General features: G+C 46.4%; 5 protein-coding genes across 5 annotated transcripts; 2 read left to right on the forward strand and 3 right to left on the reverse strand.

Moving 5' to 3' along the window:
* Positions 1–5,722: 5,722 nt before the first annotated feature.
* On the reverse strand, positions 5,723–8,140 carry JR316_0010087 (uncharacterized protein; the record flags this gene model as incomplete). The annotated part of the gene is made up of 10 exons (XM_047895761.1): positions 5,723–6,028; positions 6,126–6,282; positions 6,345–6,585; positions 6,656–6,895; positions 6,970–7,259; positions 7,312–7,399; positions 7,477–7,697; positions 7,752–7,779; positions 7,837–8,010; positions 8,068–8,140. 10 exons carry the CDS (start codon positions 8,138–8,140, stop codon positions 5,723–5,725), a joined length of 1,818 nt encoding a protein of 605 aa, XP_047745480.1.
* A 737-nt stretch (positions 8,141–8,877) lies between these two features.
* On the forward strand, positions 8,878–9,432 carry JR316_0010088 (uncharacterized protein; the record flags this gene model as incomplete). The annotated part of the gene is made up of 1 exon (XM_047895762.1): positions 8,878–9,432. The coding sequence occupies one exon, from the start codon at positions 8,878–8,880 to the stop codon at positions 9,430–9,432; it is 555 nt and encodes a 184-aa protein (XP_047745481.1).
* A 1,497-nt stretch (positions 9,433–10,929) lies between these two features.
* Positions 10,930–11,235, reverse strand: JR316_0010089 (uncharacterized protein; the record flags this gene model as incomplete). The annotated part of the gene is made up of 1 exon (XM_047895763.1): positions 10,930–11,235. The coding sequence occupies one exon, from the start codon at positions 11,233–11,235 to the stop codon at positions 10,930–10,932; it is 306 nt and encodes a 101-aa protein (XP_047745482.1).
* A 5,536-nt stretch (positions 11,236–16,771) lies between these two features.
* JR316_0010090 (uncharacterized protein) lies at positions 16,772–19,189 on the reverse strand (the record flags this gene model as incomplete). Its single annotated transcript, XM_047895764.1, has 6 exons — positions 16,772–17,077; positions 17,685–17,922; positions 17,982–18,250; positions 18,524–18,746; positions 18,801–18,828; positions 19,117–19,189. 6 exons carry the CDS (start codon positions 19,187–19,189, stop codon positions 16,772–16,774), a joined length of 1,137 nt encoding a protein of 378 aa, XP_047745483.1.
* A 737-nt stretch (positions 19,190–19,926) lies between these two features.
* On the forward strand, positions 19,927–20,481 carry JR316_0010091 (uncharacterized protein; the record flags this gene model as incomplete). The annotated part of the gene is made up of 1 exon (XM_047895765.1): positions 19,927–20,481. One exon carries the CDS (start codon positions 19,927–19,929, stop codon positions 20,479–20,481), a length of 555 nt encoding a protein of 184 aa, XP_047745484.1.
* Between the last annotated feature and the right edge of the window lie 3,195 nt (positions 20,482–23,676).

Here is a 23,676-nt window from a genome sequence, read left to right on the forward strand (position 1 = left end):
ACTACTTCTTTGAGATCATTGGAGGATGGGGGAACAATTAAAGGAGTGACCCAGTGGTTTCAGCTTTCAGCGCTCCCGGACTGTCTACTGCAGCGTCAACTCTGTCTGGTTTTTCGTTTGACCTTGGCCGAGTCTGGCCATAAAGTATGATAGTACTATGTGGCGATGGCCTCGGTATTCGTCATTCTCCCCATGATGTTTTGTACTTCAATCCGTTTTCTTTGTGGCTAATACGGCTGGTGGATTGGTATCGGTTGGACCACCGAGATCGTATGCTGGCTAATTGAAGCGAGTTTGTTTATCTGTTGGGACACAGGAAGGTCTCCTTTTGCAACATCGAATGATAATGGTGATGCTTATTGAATATCTTTCAATATTCAAGTCTAAAGGATTGCGCGCCACGCATAGTACACCTGCCTCTGGAATCTTCGAATTTGTTATTTATGACTAGGCCTTGTCAATTATCTGACGAATATACGGTTTGGTAGACATCAAAAATCAAGAAAATTGGTATGTTTCTCCGGACTCGGACCGTAGGCATAGGCCTTCGATAAACCGGATAATAGACGACACGTTTGGGCCTGAATGAGCTGTGATATTATCGAACAAAAGCCTTCGGGGCCGCCGCGGCATGCCCATGTCATTGTCGATGGCACTTGATGCCTATGAATCACGGTGAGTCACAAGCGCACGGTTATATATGGACGATATGAGCGGAGAGAAAAGAAGGCAATCTATCCATCGATACAACTGATATCTAGAATGTTGACCCGGGACGATTATGTGTTTTTCTGGAAGACAAATGAGGAGCAGTGAGTCATTAAGTCACTTCCAACCAGGTCACGTAAAGAGTACATATAACCGTGCACAGTGGATGGGGCTCGCAGTGGTATCTTTCGCCCTTCAAAGCGGCCGTTGTACTTTCTGGAGACGAGGGGGCAGAAGAAGAGACTGTGCTTTTCCCTACTGCTGAGCATTGAAAGCGCTGTTATTCAAAGACTATGCGGTGGCCCGAGAAATTCTAGAGATCACAGGAGTCGGACAAGAGGAAATGCGATATGTCAAAGGCTTAGGTCGCAAAGTTCAGGGATTTGACGAAGAAACGTGCTTACTCAACCCCGAAATCATGGGGATCAAAGACGCTAATGTTTATTCTAACCATCAATGGAGCGAATAACCATATTGAGACGACCCTGAGTGAAAGACATAGAAGTTTTTTTCTCTTTTTTGCTACGTACGGACATAGTTTCTCCCCGCCCGAAGGCCAGGGTGCTTATTTTCTCTATCTACACAAAAAAAATATCTTCACCTCTTAGTTTTGACTGGGGGCGCGTGAACGGAACTCTGTGACCAGAAAACTTGCGGAAATCCAAAAGTTTGAATCTATATCTACAGAACCGTATTAGCAAAGACCACAAAACACATAATCTTGACTCTGACTCACGGTTTGTGTGAATTCAAAGCATTCAATTTCAACTGCAAAGGTAACATCAGCAAAGACCGAGATACCATGTACCACCAAACTCACCCTTGCAAGGCGATTCGGAAATATCAAAAATACTTGCCGGTCATAACTGGCGCAAAACATCAAATTTAGACCCGAGAGGTACCCGACATGGAAACACACACAACAAACACACCTGCAGGGCGATTCGCCGGAACGCGAAATATCAAATTTTGACTTTGGGGGCGACTTGTAATGGGGCAGTTCGCGGGAATCCAAAATATCAAATTTCAACTCCTAGAGGTTGTATCAAACACAACTGTCCGCTACTAGAAAGGCAAATTATTGAAGGGAAAGTCAACATACAAACAAATGCCACGTACCATCAAACAGACCCACAGAGCGATTCTCGGGAACGCAAAATATCAAATTTGGACTTTGGGGGCCACATACCACAAAAAATGTGTTGACTTGTAGCGGGGAGGTTTGCGGGAATCCAAAATATCGAATGTAGGTCTGAGGGGGAGAGGTTTACAACTGAGTTTGACACCCTGGAGTCATATTCGCATACACCTAACATGCTCGCAGGGCGGTCCGCGGGAACGCGAAATATCAAATTTCGACTTCGAGGGGTGCCACATAGCACCAAACACTAGGGCATGGTTCGCGGGAATCCAGAATATCGAATTTACGTCCGAGGGAGGCCAATCTGACTTGCACCGTGTTTGCTTTGACTCCTGTTGTCATGTTAGTAAAGAATAAAAGAGAGATGCAAGTGCCACGTACGAAAATATGTAGTCTTCAGCACAGTTCGCGGGAACACAGAATCTCAAATTTCGGTCGGGGGCCGGTCAATCTGACTTGCAAGATGTTTGCTTTGACTCCTGCTGTAATGTTAGTAAAGACTGAGAAAGAGAAGCAAGTGCCACGTACCAAAATATGTAGCCTTCAGCGCGGTTTGCGGGAACACAGAATATCAAATTTCGAAAGGTGACGGAGTTTGATGAACAGGGTGGTTCGCGGGAAGTCAAAATATACAATTTTGATGCCTGGGACCGTAACTGGCATTCAGGCCACGGCAGCGTATCACTATGGTGGCGGGAAGGCGAAATATCGAGTCGGCGGACGCCCAAAAATCAAATTTTGAGCGCGACACCAACTCGAATCGCAGACTGGCATAAGGACGGGATGGACAGCTGTCAAAATTCCATTTCGTGCCCTCTTATATACCTTCAGCAAAGTTCCGAGAACCCTGATCCAATTCTTTTAGCTCGCTCCTACGTTTGCCAAATTTTCTGCCTGATCCCCGTGTACGTACACCCAGCAACACATCCTCGTTACCTCACTTTCCACTCTACATGGCCCAGGAATGTCAGCCTATCATTTGAGTCAAACACATTGCTAATGGTATTCATGATTTTCACAACTCACAGGGGCTCAAAATTCCAAAAATAAGTAACACAACTCCTGATGAACTTTTCGATGGATTCTAACGACTCACAGGGGCTTGAAATTCCAAAAATAAGCAACACAGCAACTAGCGTGTATCGGCAATTTAAACTACATACGAGATCGCAGCCAGCTCATCGGTCCACCCAAACCAATCGACTGGATTTCAGGGTCCCAGATATCTTTTTTGGCAAAATCGATTCGTCTGGAAATGAGCTCATCGTGAACCTTTTCCCATAGTCCTCTTATGTGCGAATGACATCACATACCGTGCCAAGTCCAATAGACGCGCGGATTTCAAATAAGCGCCCAGTCTTTTCCGGGACGTTCATCAAGGTTCCTACGCTGTCCTTCCACTTTCAAGTCATTTCAATTGCTAAACGTTGTGCTTTTCATCATTCTAAGAGGTTTCCATGGTCAAATAGCTGCAGAAACGCACCGAATTCATGTATCGAGCATTGCCACGTAGGTCACAAAATCCAGCATTTCGAGATCAAACACAACGAACAACAGGTCAAAATGAGTGTTCCCATATATAAACAGGACCACTAAGTACTTCTCGGATCTTTTCTAACGAGTAAACGCGTGGGATATGAAAATGTAACTATATTTTCCCCTGACTACATTGGTTTACTCCTGTTCTAGGTTTACTTTACCCTCGCTAGTGGTTCACAATGACATATTTACCTTCTTTGCATCCTTGCATGTACCTTTAAACATAATACGGACTCGTCAACTTGTCTGAACGCTGGAGACAAAGCGAAATCAACACGTCACCCTATAACGTTCTCCGTCTCGATTTCGACATTTGTTGAATTAGAGTCGTTTCGAGGGCACTACGTAACGTAAGATATAATTAGTTTTGATAAAAATATTGGGCTTAGAAGACGGAAACGTCGGCGGATGCGAAGAGACTGTAATTCCGGAAAACACAGTTACGAACGTTCCTTGAATTTCGCTTTATACAGGTCATTGTACACTTTGAAGATCCATGTAGGGTATTCTAGTCTACATATGTTAAAAGACTCAATGCTCTGTGAGGCACGATTTTATGTTCAAAATGTTCCATAAAGCTCGATTGAGTCGTTCCGGAGTGGAATAACAACACACGGAAAACACTCTGTTTCAAATGTACAGACACTGAGAGATTTAAAACTACCCTAATTCACTTGAAGCATCAAACTTCAAAGCATAACTTTTGCACAAATGCTATCTACGGTGCAAAATAAGCAGTGAGCTGTATAATGCATATTACAGGAAACACACTCTCAGACCCCAAAATACCCACCATTCTATCATACAGACACTCTTCCCCATCACCGCAGACTCAAACCGACCACCCAATCGCTCCGAGTCGCAGACTAGACCCAGAGCTATTGCAAACGGGCATCTGCGCCTCCTCCCCCATTACGCACTTTCCAAGCCTTCCAAACCGCTCGCTCCCGGTCGCAACGTGTTTACGACACCCCTTACATACACGATCGACGCTTGTGGCGATTGAAAATGAGAGGAAGCAGCGGTGAACTTGGGTGAACTGTTTGTGTGCTGGCAGTCGTTACAAGCTCTAGCGACGTTTAACGCGTTTTACGTCGGTTTATGGGTTTCTGGGGATGCTGGTAATCACTGTGATATGAATAGGGGTTGTTGGGGTGAAGGATTTGTGGGCAAAAAAAGTTGTCGGATTGTTTGCAAAGATGGAGTAGACGCGAGCTGAATCGCTCGCAGATCAATTTCAGCACCTTTGCACAACGGGGTACTATGCAGAATATGTTATACTTGACCAGGAGAGCACCATAGAATGGTCAGCCAGACGGTCAAGCTCCCGGTGGAGTCCTGCAACACATCCGTTCCCCAATCCAATCCCCTCCTCCTTCCCCAAAACACCGCTCGTCTCGCAAAAAAACCACCTGGATTGTTATCATCCCTGAACGTATCACTTATTCATAGCATCTCACGTACCTCGTCGCGTAATTTCGAAGCTGGAAACTGAAATTTTTTTTGTGATACTCCCGAGGCATTCCAGTCCGTCCATTCAATCGACACAAACACTAGAACGCAGAATACGTACGAATACAACACCTAGAAGAGTACGGTAGTGTAGTACATGTCAGCTCCAAGCCCCGACAATAGAAAGATCAAGGAGTGCAACTCACCAAGTAGCAAATGTACATTTCACAAACGGCAGGATGTAATGCATTGCGATGCAACAACTCCCCATCTGCATCTTCCGACCGAAATGCAGTTTGAAACGTCTGGAATTCGGTGCTTTGTATCTCGTTAGCTTAATTAAGCAACGTAAGATCGAGGACTGTACCGAAATTGAGATGCAAATTTTTGAAGCTAGAGCTCGAGAGTTCACGTAGAGGCGGTTTGGCGAGTTTGCGGTGAATACTGGACTGCTTTGTGATGGGTGTAGCTGTTTTATGCTCGTCTCCTATTCTGTGGGTGTAGTTGTTATTTATTCTTCTAATTTTTGTGAGTGTAGTTGCACTGAGAGTATGTACTCGTTTACTTTTCTTTTCTGTGCTGCCTGGATATCAGAATTGATAACAAAAGTGATTATCACGAATCTCGTCTTTTCATGTCTATCGTGAACTGATCTTTAGCAAATAGAATGAAATTATATTGCATTAGCACACTACACGACGACAGGGGGTATACAGTGTACAGAAATACACCCAATCTCTCGCTTAGCGGAGGAGGCAGGTTGCAGATCCCAAATCGGACCCTGCAAAACGACCCGAAAACACAACCCCTGTGCGTATGTATGTACATACAGCGGCAAGGTGCGCGTGTATATAAGGAGTGTGGAATACCACTCACCTTTCCTCATCCCGCCTTGGCTTCTCCGCTCCGCTCTCCTCTCCTCTCCTCGAGTCTTGGGCACCGCGCCCCCCACTCTTCTCTTTGGACTGGCACGACGACGAGGCGGCTCTGCTGTCTGTCGCAGAAATCAAGCTCACACTCACCTATTTGCAGGCCGCCCTGCTCGTGTCTAGCCTTCTCCGTGTGTGTCTTGCGAGCTGGAATATCCTTCTGCTGATTGACACCCATTCTCGCAGATGTTATCACCACATCTAACCGTACTGCCTCCCCTGTAAGTGTCTTGTCATCGTGTTCTTTGTCGGGATGTTGCTAACAGTCTCTTGAAACTGCAGAATCGAGCGCGATGGAAAAGATGAGTGCTGGGTGACGTGTACCCCTGTAAGTGTCTGGATATTGTTTTTCTTACCAGAGACGTGTTGAGGCAACTGCTGGACGAGGTGCGAGAAACACCGTCGTAAGTATTAGTCGCTCCGCGCTGTCTTGCTGGATGCCGTGTTCTGATGACTGTGGCATTACTGTACAGGAGCGACAGGATCGGCGCAGAACAGTCACAAATGACGCACCTAAAAGTGAGTACAATTTGCAGTCAGTCGTGTTACATGCCATCGAATTAACTCGCACCTACGCACCTTTTACAGCCACGCAGCGGACCCATTCTTCCTCATCTAGACCACGTTTGAACGTCCGCCCGCCCCCGTAAGTGTCTCGATCGTCATGTTTCTGGTAGGGCTTGTGCTGACAACTGGAAAGGCAGCTCGAAATACGAGCTTGACGGTGCCGACGAGTGTTGGGTGACGTGGGAGAAGCGTCCGAGTAAGCTCCCTGCATGTCGAGGTCGCTCCGTGCCGTCTTGCTGACTGACATTGCTGTAGATGAATGATGCGATTGACGGAGAGGAGCATTGAAAGGTGAGTACGTCCTGCAGTTGTGCTTCACATGTTTGATGCTGCTCCTTGCAGGCGTTGTCCGGTCTATCTCTGGATGTTGAGCTGCAATCGTGCTCCTCGTCGGAATCGCGCTGGAAGTCGATAAACGCGAGCGGGATGGTGTGGTGCAACAGGGAACTGTGGAGGCGGAGTGCGGGTGCGGTGGGTGCTGTATGCGACACGAGATGAGCTGTAGGTTGTTGTGACTGGAGGTATGTACCTCTATCTCTGTGGATGTTGAACAATCGTGCTGACAGAGAGATTGAGGGTCAAGGGACTGCTGTCACTTTACCTCGTCCATGGTTGTCCATGGAAACCTCGCACCACGAGGGCCGGTAAGTTTGTTCTTGGTGAACTCATGCTGTCTGACGCTGAACTGGATGGTCGGTAGGCAACGTTCGAGATAGCGCAGCCTGTCAAGGTTGAGCACAACGCCAGCAGGGTTCTCGCGGCCTTGCGCTTGCCATGAATCCACTTCTGAATGTCGTCCCGCGATTGTGATCATCGTGACGCCGTGTTTCCAGCGCGGCCTCTTGCTGAATATCGTGACGAACGACTGGAACAGCGAAGAGGATGGTTGATGGGTGAGTACTTCTTGCGATCCAGCCGTCAAACTGATGTTCAATGCCTCTCGCAGACATTCTCCCGCCGCTTCGACCCACAAACCTCGTCAGAGTCGATGAACGTGAGTGCGGTGGAGCGAAAACAGGTTGTGGGGTACCGTGTGCGAGAGACGGAGAGCTGGACACGGGTGCTGGAGATCAGTGTGAGTGGGGAAACTTTGAATAATGGTATGTATGTACCTTTATATTAGTGGTTGTTGTTGAACACCCATGCTGACAGCGAGTTTGAGGCGCGAGACACTGCTGTCGATATGCGTCGTCCGTTGTTGTCCAGGGCGGTATCGTACATTAAGGATCTCGGTGAGTTTCTTGTCGGACTCGTGGTTGGTTGTTGATAAACCCAATGTCTGGTAGGCACTGTGCAATGAGGCACCCTGTAAATGTTTGGCACAGTGCTGCCAGGTGTTACGAGTATCGTATGAGGAGTGTCTACAGGTAGGGGATGAGCCGGGTGTCTTGAAAAGCTTGAATCACGGTACGTACCTTATTGCGGTTGGTGTCAAGTACCGGGCTGAAATTGAGGTTGAAGCTTGCTTTCAATAAGCATCGTCCATTGGCGAGGTCGTACGAGGATCTCTGTTGTGGGCAGAGATGTAGAGGTTGTGAACAATGAATCGGCAGCCGTTTTGGTGAGTTTTATGCCTGTGTGTGTCGACGATGAGATTGAAGATGATTGCTAGCAAGGTGCAGAAGGTGAAGGCACGACGAGAATCCGTGGAGATGGGCGAAGGCAGGTGGGGTGCTTTATAAGATAGGAGATGGGCTAGATGACCAGAAATCTCTGAATCATGGTACGTACCTTTATCGCGATCGGTATGTAGTAACAGGCTGACAGAGAGGTTGAGGCACAAGGAATTGATGTCGATAAGCATTGTTCATTGGCGGCATCGAACGAGAAGGGCATTTGGGCCAGAGAGCCAGAGGTTGTGCATGAGGATTTGGCGTCTACGTCGGTGAGTTTACGCCTTTCCGTGTTGACGACGATGTTGAAACCGATGGGCAGCACGATGAGCAAGGTTGAGGTGCGAGGTAGGCCTGGGGCAGCAGATGCAGAATGTCTGTTGACAGGGAATGAGTTGGACGTCTGAAAAGTTTTGAATGACAGTACGTACCTTTATCACAATGGATGTTGAATACCAGACTGACAGAAATATAAGGGTGTCCACGATGGCAGCGTATCTCAAAGAAAACAGGCAGGGTGTAGATGCTATGAAAGGAGTAAATCGTGTTGTGGGGCGCCATGGATAGACCGGATTGTGCACGACGGCGAGCGTTGGAAGGGCAGAGGTCGAAGGTGTTGCAGTGCAGAAGAGAGAAGCAAGGGACGCTAGGAAAGAAGAGTCAAAGTGAGACAGTCGGGTTGGAAAAGAGGGAATTGCAGCGAAAAAGATGAGACGGACGCGTTAAATGGGTCATTGTAATGTAACCGGGTAACTGTAAGTCATTGGCGGAGTTCATAGATCATCTCCTGATTGATCAAGAGTAGCGCTAATCATGCAAACCCTTCATATCTTGAATCCGCCCCAAATACTATCAAAGCTCTTTATTCCTACTTTAATGTCCAGTAAACACCAACACCCTACAGCTCAGAACTGGGCCTACATTTAACATGCACGTCGTTTGCGACGCACGCATGCCAACACATCTCCTCGCCGCCACACAGTCCGACCAGGATCCAGTGAAAACGTCGCCGCTAATGCTCCCCATTGACCGCGTTCTTTTCGAGCGCGGATTTCGCATCGACCTTAATTTTCCACCAGCTACATCTATTACCCCCAAACCACGCAGTATAACCGTTGGAGATTCACAGGTCCTCTACGTGAACCTTCCGGTGATTCCTGTCAATGTGCCCCACCTCTCATCCCTTGCGCTCCTACTTCTCTATGCAATGGGTCTCGAAACCAATCTTAACATCCTCGCTTGGAAGCTGCTTCCTGTAGAAGTCGTAGAGGAGTTTCCAAACGCGGCAGCCATGTCGACGATCTTATCAAGACGACCGCAGGCCGAACAGGAATCAATATACAGGCATAACCAGGGTTTGTGGAAAAACATTCTCGCGTTGGGATTAAATAATGCCCGGATAATCCAGGTTGTGCAGACGGCGTGGAATGTTACGGCAGACGCTCGTCGTGTCATGCTTCGCAATAACCTGAAGCAATACTAGCCCAATTCCTGGCTTCTAATTTTTATGGATGCTTGCACAACCTACGACTCCAACTTTACGATCACAAACTATATCTACAATGGATTCTCTCGGCCTCTTTTATCTTATCTTTTCCGGTCCATCTATTCATCCCGTACTAATATTTTTTCATGTGCGCCATCTATCGTTCATTTGTTTCTTATGGAACTTGTTATATCTATTCCTCATCACTATCTTACACTCATTCAGTTTACACTATTCAGCGTGTACGAGAACCGGCGCAAGCTCTAATTTTCACATTCGCTGTCAAAACTGTGGTGGGCGATCAGCATCACTTAACCCTAAACCCTATGGCTGCCCAAGTGGGGAGATATTCCCCGTAGATATAATTTCCTTATTTTTGAGAAGTGCGTCAATGATAGAACAAAATTTGTGAGCGGACACATTTGTTTGGTGTGTGCAGATTTCTTTCTGAACCAATTTGATGAATCGGTAAACACAATTAGCTATTTCGAATATTTGAATTTGCAAGCGCGAGTGCATTATTTCTGCTCCAAATTATATTTAATGTGTAAATTACATGTGCATAAGCACATTTTGTGCGCTGAACAAACGTTTCAATGCGAGGAAAACATACTATCATTGACCAGACGTTTGGTTGACCACTGATTCGGTTTACCCACCTTCCCGTACTCCGTTTCTTCTGCAAATTGAAATATAAGCTTTAGTGTATGAGTTATACATGATCTTACTTTTTTTTGACCAGAAACGAGGTAGAAATGAGCAAAACAAATGAGTGTTAGAAATTGATCGTTTTGCAATGCCGACAATGCCATCAAAAAGAAAGAAAGGACGGCATGTCGGCGCATCGCGTCTCACGTGCAATATAGTCTCTAGACAGACCACGATACGTTTGCGTGTTTACTGAAACGCGTTCAGGATGCTCTGAGCACATCGTAACACTTTCTTTTCCTTTTCACAATTATATATGCTGACCCTACCTATGAAAATAGAATACAGGAAGCTATCAATGCTGTCCGTGATGGTCGATTTCCCACTCGTAATACCCATAGTTATACTTATACTAATAATTTCTGATATACTGATAACCAATAAATACCATTGTCTTTATTGCAACTGCAAGCGACGACAAAACATGAATGGACTTGAGGAGGAATCCCACGAGAATACGTCTTAGTTATAGGAAGCCGTCTTGTCGGCAGTGGTCGGAGTTGAAAATATTATGTACCGATGATCAGCCATCAAAACGAATCCAAACCGAATGATTCTTTTTGTGAAGTGGGCAGCCGTGATTGGTTCCCTTTCGAGTCATTCAGCATGTACATCAAGACTGCGCTGATGTTGTTCACTTCGCTTTGTAGCTGAGATCGAGCAGGTGGGTCATGATATTGGGTTCCCTTCAGCGCCAGATTAAATAAAATGCTCGTGGATGAAAGACCGACACTTTGTGTTCGATGGCGGGTGTTAGAAGGGATGTATCAATTCAATGTAGAAGCTTCAGGGAAACGGTATTGGTACTTCAAAATGCTTGAGAATTTGTTGAACGAGGCCTGCTATGATCTGAACATAGGGAGCTTGTGCAAACGCCTCTAAAACATCATCAGCAAGACTTGTCACAGTATGGATAGTAGCATTTCCCCATCCGAATACAGTGCTTGGGAGTGATTCAGTGGTTTCAGCTCTCAGCGCTCCCGGACTGTCTACTGCAGCGTCAACTCTGTCTGGTTTTTCGTTTGACCTTGGCCGAGTCTGGCCATAAAGTATGATAGCACTATGTGGCGATGGCCTCGCGGTATTCGTCATTCTCCCCATGATGCTTTGTACTTCAATCCGGTTTCCTTGTGGCTAATACGGCTGGTGGATTGGTATCGGTTGGCCACTGATATTGTATGCTGGCTAATTGAAGCGAGTTTGTTTATCTGTTTGGACACAGGAAGGTCTCCTTTTGCAACATTGAATGATAATGGTGATGCTTATTGAATATCTTTCAATATTCAAGTCTAAAGGATTGCGCGCCACGCATAGTACACCTGCCTCTGGAATCTTCGAATTTGTTATTTATGACTAGGCCTTGTCAATTATCTGACGAATATACGGTTTGGTAGACATCAAAAATCAAGAAAATTGGTATGTTTCTCCGGACTCGGACCGTAGGCATAGGCCTTCGATAAACCGGATAATAGACGACACGTTTGGGCCTGAATGAGCTGTGATATTATCGAACAAAAGCCTTCGGGGCCGCCGCGGCATGCCCATGTCATTGTCGATGGCACTTGATGCCTATGAATCACGGTGAGTCACAAGCGCACGGTTATATATGGACGATATGAGCGGAGAGAAAAGAAGGCAATCTATCCATCGATACAACTGATATCTAGAATGTTGACCCGGGACGATTATGTGTTTTTCTGGAAGACAAATGAGGAGCAGTGAGTCATTAAGTCACTTCCAACCAGGTCACGTAAAGAGTACATATAACCGTGCACAGTGGATGGGGCTCGCAGTGGTATCTTTCGCCCTTCAAAGCGGCCGTTGTACTTTCTGGAGACGAGGGGGCAGAAGAAGAGACTGTGCTTTTCCCTACTGCTGAGCATTGAAAGCGCTGTTATTCAAAGACTATGCGGTGGCCCGAGAAATTCTAGAGATCACAGGAGTCGGACAAGAGGAAATGCGATATGTCAAAGGCTTAGGTCGCAAAGTTCAGGGATTTGACGAAGAAACGTGCTTACTCAACCCCGAAATCATGGGGATCAAAGACGCTAATGTTTATTCTAACCATCAATGGAGCGAATAACCATATTGAGACGACCCTGAGTGAAAGACATAGAAGTTTTTTTCTCTTTTTTGCTACGTACGGACATAGTTTCTCCCCGCCCGAAGGCCAGGGTGCTTATTTTCTCTATCTACACAAAAAAAATATCTTCACCTCTTAGTTTTGACTGGGGGCGCGTGAACGGAACTCTGTGACCAGAAAACTTGCGGAAATCCAAAAGTTTGAATCTATATCTACAGAACCGTATTAGCAAAGACCACAAAACACATAATCTTGACTCTGACTCACGGTTTGTGTGAATTCAAAGCATTCAATTTCAACTGCAAAGGTAACATCAGCAAAGACCGAGATACCATGTACCACCAAACTCACCCTTGCAAGGCGATTCGGAAATATCAAAAATACTTGCCGGTCATAACTGGCGCAAAACATCAAATTTAGACCCGAGAGGTACCCGACATGGAAACACACACAACAAACACACCTGCAGGGCGATTCGCCGGAACGCGAAATATCAAATTTTGACTTTGGGGGCGACTTGTAATGGGGCAGTTCGCGGGAATCCAAAATATCAAATTTCAACTCCTAGAGGTTGTATCAAACACAACTGTCCGCTACTAGAAAGGCAAATTATTGAAGGGAAAGTCAACATACAAACAAATGCCACGTACCATCAAACAGACCCACAGAGCGATTCTCGGGAACGCAAAATATCAAATTTGGACTTTGGGGGCCACATACCACAAAAAATGTGTTGACTTGTAGCGGGGAGGTTTGCGGGAATCCAAAATATCGAATGTAGGTCTGAGGGGGAGAGGTTTACAACTGAGTTTGACACCCTGGAGTCATATTCGCATACACCTAACATGCTCGCAGGGCGGTCCGCGGGAACGCGAAATATCAAATTTCGACTTCGAGGGGTGCCACATAGCACCAAACACTAGGGCATGGTTCGCGGGAATCCAGAATATCGAATTTACGTCCGAGGGAGGCCAATCTGACTTGCACCGTGTTTGCTTTGACTCCTGTTGTCATGTTAGTAAAGAATAAAAGAGAGATGCAAGTGCCACGTACGAAAATATGTAGTCTTCAGCACAGTTCGCGGGAACACAGAATCTCAAATTTCGGTCGGGGGCCGGTCAATCTGACTTGCAAGATGTTTGCTTTGACTCCTGCTGTAATGTTAGTAAAGACTGAGAAAGAGAAGCAAGTGCCACGTACCAAAATATGTAGCCTTCAGCGCGGTTTGCGGGAACACAGAATATCAAATTTCGAAAGGTGACGGAGTTTGATGAACAGGGTGGTTCGCGGGAAGTCAAAATATACAATTTTGATGCCTGGGACCGTAACTGGCATTCAGGCCACGGCAGCGTATCACTATGGTGGCGGGAAGGCGAAATATCGAGTCGGCGGACGCCCAAAAATCAAATTTTGAGCGCGACACCAACTCGAATCGCAGACTGGCATAAGGACGGGATGGACAGCTGTCAAAATTCCATTTCGTGCCCTCTTATATACCTTCAGCAAAGTTCCGAGAACCCTGATCCAATTCTTTTAGCTCGCTCCTACGTTTGCCAAATTTTCTGCCTGATCCCCGTGTACGTACACCCAGCAACACATCCTCGTTACCTCACTTTCCACTCTACATGGCCCAGGAATGTCAGCCTATCATTTGAGTCAAACACATTGCTAATGGTATTCATGATTTTCACAACTCACAGGGGCTCAAAATTCCAAAAATAAGTAACACAACTCCTGATGAACTTTTCGATGGATTCTAACGACTCACAGGGGCTTGAAATTCCAAAAATAAGCAACACAGCAACTAGCGTGTATCGGCAATTTAAACTACATACGAGATCGCAGCCAGCTCATCGGTCCACCCAAACCAATCGACTGGATTTCAGGGTCCCAGATATCTTTTTTGGCAAAATCGATTCGTCTGGAAATGAGCTCATCGTGAACCTTTTCCCATAGTCCTCTTATGTGCGAATGACATCACATACCGTGCCAAGTCCAATAGACGCGCGGATTTCAAATAAGCGCCCAGTCTTTTCCGGGACGTTCATCAAGGTTCCTACGCTGTCCTTCCACTTTCAAGTCATTTCAATTGCTAAACGTTGTGCTTTTCATCATTCTAAGAGGTTTCCATGGTCAAATAGCTGCAGAAACGCACCGAATTCATGTATCGAGCATTGCCACGTAGGTCACAAAATCCAGCATTTCGAGATCAAACACAACGAACAACAGGTCAAAATGAGTGTTCCCATATATAAACAGGACCACTAAGTACTTCTCGGATCTTTTCTAACGAGTAAACGCGTGGGATATGAAAATGTAACTATATTTTCCCCTGACTACATTGGTTTACTCCTGTTCTAGGTTTACTTTACCCTCGCTAGTGGTTCACAATGACATATTTACCTTCTTTGCATCCTTGCATGTACCTTTAAACATAATACGGACTCGTCAACTTGTCTGAACGCTGGAGACAAAGCGAAATCAACACGTCACCCTATAACGTTCTCCGTCTCGATTTCGACATTTGTTGAATTAGAGTCGTTTCGAGGGCACTACGTAACGTAAGATATAATTAGTTTTGATAAAAATATTGGGCTTAGAAGACGGAAACGTCGGCGGATGCGAAGAGACTGTAATTCCGGAAAACACAGTTACGAACGTTCCTTGAATTTCGCTTTATACAGGTCATTGTACACTTTGAAGATCCATGTAGGGTATTCTAGTCTACATATGTTAAAAGACTCAATGCTCTGTGAGGCACGATTTTATGTTCAAAATGTTCCATAAAGCTCGATTGAGTCGTTCCGGAGTGGAATAACAACACACGGAAAACACTCTGTTTCAAATGTACAGACACTGAGAGATTTAAAACTACCCTAATTCACTTGAAGCATCAAACTTCAAAGCATAACTTTTGCACAAATGCTATCTACGGTGCAAAATAAGCAGTGAGCTGTATAATGCATATTACAGGAAACACACTCTCAGACCCCAAAATACCCACCATTCTATCATACAGACACTCTTCCCCATCACCGCAGACTCAAACCGACCACCCAATCGCTCCGAGTCGCAGACTAGACCCAGAGCTATTGCAAACGGGCATCTGCGCCTCCTCCCCCATTACGCACTTTCCAAGCCTTCCAAACCGCTCGCTCCCGGTCGCAACGTGTTTACGACACCCCTTACATACACGATCGACGCTTGTGGCGATTGAAAATGAGAGGAAGCAGCGGTGAACTTGGGTGAACTGTTTGTGTGCTGGCAGTCGTTACAAGCTCTAGCGACGTTTAACGCGTTTTACGTCGGTTTATGGGTTTCTGGGGATGCTGGTAATCACTGTGATATGAATAGGGGTTGTTGGGGTGAAGGATTTGTGGGCAAAAAAAGTTGTCGGATTGTTTGCAAAGATGGAGTAGACGCGAGCTGAATCGCTCGCAGATCAATTTCAGCACCTTTGCACAACGGGGTACTATGCAGAATATGTTATACTTGACCAGGAGAGCACCATAGAATGGTCAGCCAGACGGTCAAGCTCCCGGTGGAGTCCTGCAACACATCCGTTCCCCAATCCAATCCCCTCCTCCTTCCCCAAAACACCGCTCGTCTCGCAAAAAAACCACCTGGATTGTTATCATCCCTGAACGTATCACTTATTCATAGCATCTCACGTACCTCGTCGCGTAATTTCGAAGCTGGAAACTGAAATTTTTTTTGTGATACTCCCGAGGCATTCCAGTCCGTCCATTCAATCGACACAAACACTAGAACGCAGAATACGTACGAATACAACACCTAGAAGAGTACGGTAGTGTAGTACATGTCAGCTCCAAGCCCCGACAATAGAAAGATCAAGGAGTGCAACTCACCAAGTAGCAAATGTACATTTCACAAACGGCAGGATGTAATGCATTGCGATGCAACAACTCCCCATCTGCATCTTCCGACCGAAATGCAGTTTGAAACGTCTGGAATTCGGTGCTTTGTATCTCGTTAGCTTAATTAAGCAACGTAAGATCGAGGACTGTACCGAAATTGAGATGCAAATTTTTGAAGCTAGAGCTCGAGAGTTCACGTAGAGGCGGTTTGGCGAGTTTGCGGTGAATACTGGACTGCTTTGTGATGGGTGTAGCTGTTTTATGCTCGTCTCCTATTCTGTGGGTGTAGTTGTTATTTATTCTTCTAATTTTTGTGAGTGTAGTTGCACTGAGAGTATGTACTCGTTTACTTTTCTTTTCTGTGCTGCCTGGATATCAGAATTGATAACAAAAGTGATTATCACGAATCTCGTCTTTTCATGTCTATCGTGAACTGATCTTTAGCAAATAGAATGAAATTATATTGCATTAGCACACTACACGACGACAGGGGGTATACAGTGTACAGAAATACACCCAATCTCTCGCTTAGCGGAGGAGGCAGGTTGCAGATCCCAAATCGGACCCTGCAAAACGACCCGAAAACACAACCCCTGTGCGTATGTATGTACATACAGCGGCAAGGTGCGCGTGTATATAAGGAGTGTGGAATACCACTCACCTTTCCTCATCCCGCCTTGGCTTCTCCGCTCCGCTCTCCTCTCCTCTCCTCGAGTCTTGGGCACCGCGCCCCCCACTCTTCTCTTTGGACTGGCACGACGACGAGGCGGCTCTGCTGTCTGTCGCAGAAATCAAGCTCACACTCACCTATTTGCAGGCCGCCCTGCTCGTGTCTAGCCTTCTCCGTGTGTGTCTTGCGAGCTGGAATATCCTTCTGCTGATTGACACCCATTCTCGCAGATGTTATCACCACATCTAACCGTACTGCCTCCCCTGTAAGTGTCTTGTCATCGTGTTCTTTGTCGGGATGTTGCTAACAGTCTCTTGAAACTGCAGAATCGAGCGCGATGGAAAAGATGAGTGCTGGGTGACGTGTACCCCTGTAAGTGTCTGGATATTGTTTTTCTTACCAGAGACGTGTTGAGGCAACTGCTGGACGAGGTGCGAGAAACACCGTCGTAAGTATTAGTCGCTCCGCGCTGTCTTGCTGGATGCCGTGTTCTGATGACTGTGGCATTACTGTACAGGAGCGACAGGATCGGCGCAGAACAGTCACAAATGACGCACCTAAAAGTGAGTACAATTTGCAGTCAGTCGTGTTACATGCCATCGAATTAACTCGCACCTACGCACCTTTTACAGCCACGCAGCGGACCCATTCTTCCTCATCTAGACCACGTTTGAACGTCCGCCCGCCCCCGTAAGTGTCTCGATCGTCATGTTTCTGGTAGGGCTTGTGCTGACAACTGGAAAGGCAGCTCGAAATACGAGCTTGACGGTGCCGACGAGTGTTGGGTGACGTGGGAGAAGCGTCCGAGTAAGCTCCCTGCATGTCGAGGTCGCTCCGTGCCGTCTTGCTGACTGACATTGCTGTAGATGAATGATGCGATTGACGGAGAGGAGCATTGAAAGGTGAGTACGTCCTGCAGTTGTGCTTCACATGTTTGATGCTGCTCCTTGCAGGCGTTGTCCGGTCTATCTCTGGATGTTGAGCTGCAATCGTGCTCCTCGTCGGAATCGCGCTGGAAGTCGATAAACGCGAGCGGGATGGTGTGGTGCAACAGGGAACTGTGGAGGCGGAGTGCGGGTGCGGTGGGTGCTGTATGCGACACGAGATGAGCTGTAGGTTGTTGTGACTGGAGGTATGTACCTCTATCTCTGTGGATGTTGAACAATCGTGCTGACAGAGAGATTGAGGGTCAAGGGACTGCTGTCACTTTACCTCGTCCATGGTTGTCCATGGAAACCTCGCACCACGAGGGCCGGTAAGTTTGTTCTTGGTGAACTCATGCTGTCTGACGCTGAACTGGATGGTCGGTAGGCAACGTTCGAGATAGCGCAGCCTGTCAAGGTTGAGCACAACGCCAGCAGGGTTCTCGCGGCCTTGCGCTTGCCATGAATCCACTTCTGAATGTCGTCCCGCGATTGTGATCATCGTGACGCCGTGTTTCCAGCGCGGCCTCTTGCTGAATATCGTGACGAACGACTGGAACAGCGAAGAGGATGGTTGATGGGTGAGTACTTCTTGCGATCCAGCCGTCAAACTGATGTTCAATGCCTCTCGCAGACATTCTCCCGCCGCTTCGACCCACAAACCTCGTCAGAGTCGATGAACGTGAGTGCGGTGGAGCGAAAACAGGTTGTGGGGTACCGTGTGCGAGAGACGGAGAGCTGGACACGGGTGCTGGAGATCAGTGTGAGTGGGGAAACTTTGAATAATGGTATGTATGTACCTTTATATTAGTGGTTGTTGTTGAACACCCATGCTGACAGCGAGTTTGAGGCGCGAGACACTGCTGTCGATATGCGTCGTCCGTTGTTGTCCAGGGCGGTATCGTACATTAAGGATCTCGGTGAGTTTCTTGTCGGACTCGTGGTTGGTTGTTGATAAACCCAATGTCTGGTAGGCACTGTGCAATGAGGCACCCTGTAAATGTTTGGCACAGTGCTGCCAGGTGTTACGAGTATCGTATGAGGAGTGTCTACAGGTAGGGGATGAGCCGGGTGTCTTGAAAAGCTTGAATCACGGTACGTACCTTATTGCGGTTGGTGTCAAGTACCGGGCTGAAATTGAGGTTGAAGCTTGCTTTCAATAAGCATCGTCCATTGGCGAGGTCGTACGAGGATCTCTGTTGTGGGCAGAGATGTAGAGGTTGTGAACAATGAATCGGCAGCCGTTTTGGTGAGTTTTATGCCTGTGTGTGTCGACGATGAGATTGAAGATGATTGCTAGCAAGGTGCAGAAGGTGAAGGCACGACGAGAATCCGTGGAGATGGGCGAAGGCAGGTGGGGTGCTTTATAAGATAGGAGATGGGCTAGATGACCAGAAATCTCTGAATCATGGTACGTACCTTTATCGCGATCGGTATGTAGTAACAGGCTGACAGAGAGGTTGAGGCACAAGGAATTGATGTCGATAAGCATTGTTCATTGGCGGCATCGAACGAGAAGGGCATTTGGGCCAGAGAGCCAGAGGTTGTGCATGAGGATTTGGCGTCTACGTCGGTGAGTTTACGCCTTTCCGTGTTGACGACGATGTTGAAACCGATGGGCAGCACGATGAGCAAGGTTGAGGTGCGAGGTAGGCCTGGGGCAGCAGATGCAGAATGTCTGTTGACAGGGAATGAGTTGGACGTCTGAAAAGTTTTGAATGACAGTACGTACCTTTATCACAATGGATGTTGAATACCAGACTGACAGAAATATAAGGGTGTCCACGATGGCAGCGTATCTCAAAGAAAACAGGCAGGGTGTAGATGCTATGAAAGGAGTAAATCGTGTTGTGGGGCGCCATGGATAGACCGGATTGTGCACGACGGCGAGCGTTGGAAGGGCAGAGGTCGAAGGTGTTGCAGTGCAGAAGAGAGAAGCAAGGGACGCTAGGAAAGAAGAGTCAAAGTGAGACAGTCGGGTTGGAAAAGAGGGAATTGCAGCGAAAAAGATGAGACGGACGCGTTAAATGGGTCATTGTAATGTAACCGGGTAACTGTAAGTCATTGGCGGAGTTCATAGATCATCTCCTGATTGATCAAGAGTAGCGCTAATCATGCAAACCCTTCATATCTTGAATCCGCCCCAAATACTATCAAAGCTCTTTATTCCTACTTTAATGTCCAGTAAACACCAACACCCTACAGCTCAGAACTGGGCCTACATTTAACATGCACGTCGTTTGCGACGCACGCATGCCAACACATCTCCTCGCCGCCACACAGTCCGACCAGGATCCAGTGAAAACGTCGCCGCTAATGCTCCCCATTGACCGCGTTCTTTTCGAGCGCGGATTTCGCATCGACCTTAATTTTCCACCAGCTACATCTATTACCCCCAAACCACGCAGTATAACCGTTGGAGATTCACAGGTCCTCTACGTGAACCTTCCGGTGATTCCTGTCAATGTGCCCCACCTCTCATCCCTTGCGCTCCTACTTCTCTATGCAATGGGTCTCGAAACCAATCTTAACATCCTCGCTTGGAAGCTGCTTCCTGTAGAAGTCGTAGAGGAGTTTCCAAACGCGGCAGCCATGTCGACGATCTTATCAAGACGACCGCAGGCCGAACAGGAATCAATATACAGGCATAACCAGGGTTTGTGGAAAAACATTCTCGCGTTGGGATTAAATAATGCCCGGATAATCCAGGTTGTGCAGACGGCGTGGAATGTTACGGCAGACGCTCGTCGTGTCATGCTTCGCAATAACCTGAAGCAATACTAGCCCAATTCCTGGCTTCTAATTTTTATGGATGCTTGCACAACCTACGACTCCAACTTTACGATCACAAACTATATCTACAATGGATTCTCTCGGCCTCTTTTATCTTATCTTTTCCGGTCCATCTATTCATCCCGTACTAATATTTTTTCATGTGCGCCATCTATCGTTCATTTGTTTCTTATGGAACTTGTTATATCTATTCCTCATCACTATCTTACACTCATTCAGTTTACACTATTCAGCGTGTACGAGAACCGGCGCAAGCTCTAATTTTCACATTCGCTGTCAAAACTGTGGTGGGCGATCAGCATCACTTAACCCTAAACCCTATGGCTGCCCAAGTGGGGAGATATTCCCCGTAGATATAATTTCCTTATTTTTGAGAAGTGCGTCAATGATAGAACAAAATTTGTGAGCGGACACATTTGTTTGGTGTGTGCAGATTTCTTTCTGAACCAATTTGATGAATCGGTAAACACAATTAGCTATTTCGAATATTTGAATTTGCAAGCGCGAGTGCATTATTTCTGCTCCAAATTATATTTAATGTGTAAATTACATGTGCATAAGCACATTTTGTGCGCTGAACAAACGTTTCAATGCGAGGAAAACATACTATCATTGACCAGACGTTTGGTTGACCACTGATTCGGTTTACCCACCTTCCCGTACTCCGTTTCTTCTGCAAATTGAAATATAAGCTTTAGTGTATGAGTTATACATGATCTTACTTTTTTTTGACCAGAAACGAGGTAGAAATGAGCAAAACAAATGAGTGTTAGAAATTGATCGTTTTGCAATGCCGACAATGCCATCAAAAAGAAAGAAAGGACGGCATGTCGGCGCATCGCGTCTCACGTGCAATATAGTCTCTAGACAGACCACGATACGTTTGCGTGTTTACTGAAACGCGTTCAGGATGCTCTGAGCACATCGTAACACTTTCTTTTCCTTTTCACAATTATATATGCTGACCCTACCTATGAAAATAGAATACAGGAAGCTATCAATGCTGTCCGTGATGGTCGATTTCCCACTCGTAATACCCATAGTTATACTTATACTAATAATTTCTGATATACTGATAACCAATAAATACCATTGTCTTTATTGCAACTGCAAGCGACGACAAAACATGAATGGACTTGAGGAGGAATCCCACGAGAATACGTCTTAGTTATAGGAAGCCGTCTTGTCGGCAGTGGTCGGAGTTGAAAATATTATGTACCGATGATCAGCCATCAAAACGAATCCAAACCGAATGATTCTTTTTGTGAAGTGGGCAGCCGTGATTGGTTCCCTTTCGAGTCATTCAGCATGTACATCAAGACTGCGCTGATGTTGTTCACTTCGCTTTGTAGCTGAGATCGAGCAGGTGGGTCATGATATTGGGTTCCCTTCAGCGCCAGATTAAATAAAATGCTCGTGGATGAAAGACCGACACTTTGTGTTCGATGGCGGGTGTTAGAAGGGATGTATCAATTCAATGTAGAAGCTTCAGGGAAACGGTATTGGTACTTCAAAATGCTTGAGAATTTGTTGAACGAGGCCTGCTATGATCTGAACATAGGGAGCTTGTGCAAACGCCTCTAAAACATCATCAGCAAGACTTGTCACAGTATGGATAGTAGCATTTCCCCATCCGAATACAGTGCTTGGGAGTGATTCAGTGGTTTCAGCTCTCAGCGCTCCCGGACTGTCTACTGCAGCGTCAACTCTGTCTGGTTTTTCGTTTGACCTTGGCCGAGTCTGGCCATAAAGTATGATAGCACTATGTGGCGATGGCCTCGCGGTATTCGTCATTCTCCCCATGATGCTTTGTACTTCAATCCGGTTTCCTTGTGGCTAATACGGCTGGTGGATTGGTATCGGTTGGCCACTGATATTGTATGCTGGCTAATTGAAGCGAGTTTGTTTATCTGTTTGGACACAGGAAGGTCTCCTTTTGCAACATTGAATGATAATGGTGATGCTTATTGAATATCTTTCAATATTCAAGTCTAAAGGATTGCGCGCCACGCATAGTACACCTGCCTCTGGAATCTTCGAATTTGTTATTTATGACTAGGCCTTGTCAATTATCTGACGAATATACGGTTTGGTAGACATCAAAAATCAAGAAAATTGGTATGTTTCTCCGGACTCGGACCGTAGGCATAGGCCTTCGATAAACCGGATAATAGACGACACGTTTGGGCCTGAATGAGCTGTGATATTATCGAACAAAAGCCTTCGGGGCCGCCGCGGCATGCCCATGTCATTGTCGATGGCACTTGATGCCTATGAATCACGGTGAGTCACAAGCGCACGGTTATATATGGACGATATGAGCGGAGAGAAAAGAAGGCAATCTATCCATCGATACAACTGATATCTAGAATGTTGACCCGGGACGATTATGTGTTTTTCTGGAAGACAAATGAGGAGCAGTGAGTCATTAAGTCACTTCCAACCAGGTCACGTAAAGAGTACATATAACCGTGCACAGTGGATGGGGCTCGCAGTGGTATCTTTCGCCCTTCAAAGCGGCCGTTGTACTTTCTGGAGACGAGGGGGCAGAAGAAGAGACTGTGCTTTTCCCTACTGCTGAGCATTGAAAGCGCTGTTATTCAAAGACTATGCGGTGGCCCGAGAAATTCTAGAGATCACAGGAGTCGGACAAGAGGAAATGCGATATGTCAAAGGCTTAGGTCGCAAAGTTCAGGGATTTGACGAAGAAACGTGCTTACTCAACCCCGAAATCATGGGGATCAAAGACGCTAATGTTTATTCTAACCATCAATGGAGCGAATAACCATATTGAGACGACCCTGAGTGAAAGACATAGAAGTTTTTTTCTCTTTTTTGCTACGTACGGACATAGTTTCTCCCCGCCCGAAGGCCAGGGTGCTTATTTTCTCTATCTACACAAAAAAAATATCTTCACCTCTTAGTTTTGACTGGGGGCGCGTGAACGGAACTCTGTGACCAGAAAACTTGCGGAAATCCAAAAGTTTGAATCTATATCTACAGAACCGTATTAGCAAAGACCACAAAACACATAATCTTGACTCTGACTCACGGTTTGTGTGAATTCAAAGCATTCAATTTCAACTGCAAAGGTAACATCAGCAAAGACCGAGATACCATGTACCACCAAACTCACCCTTGCAAGGCGATTCGGAAATATCAAAAATACTTGCCGGTCATAACTGG

Source organism: Psilocybe cubensis, chromosome 9 (assembly GCF_017499595.1).
Source record: "Psilocybe cubensis strain MGC-MH-2018 chromosome 9, whole genome shotgun sequence".
NCBI classification, from domain to species: domain Eukaryota; kingdom Fungi; phylum Basidiomycota; class Agaricomycetes; order Agaricales; family Agrocybaceae; genus Psilocybe; species Psilocybe cubensis.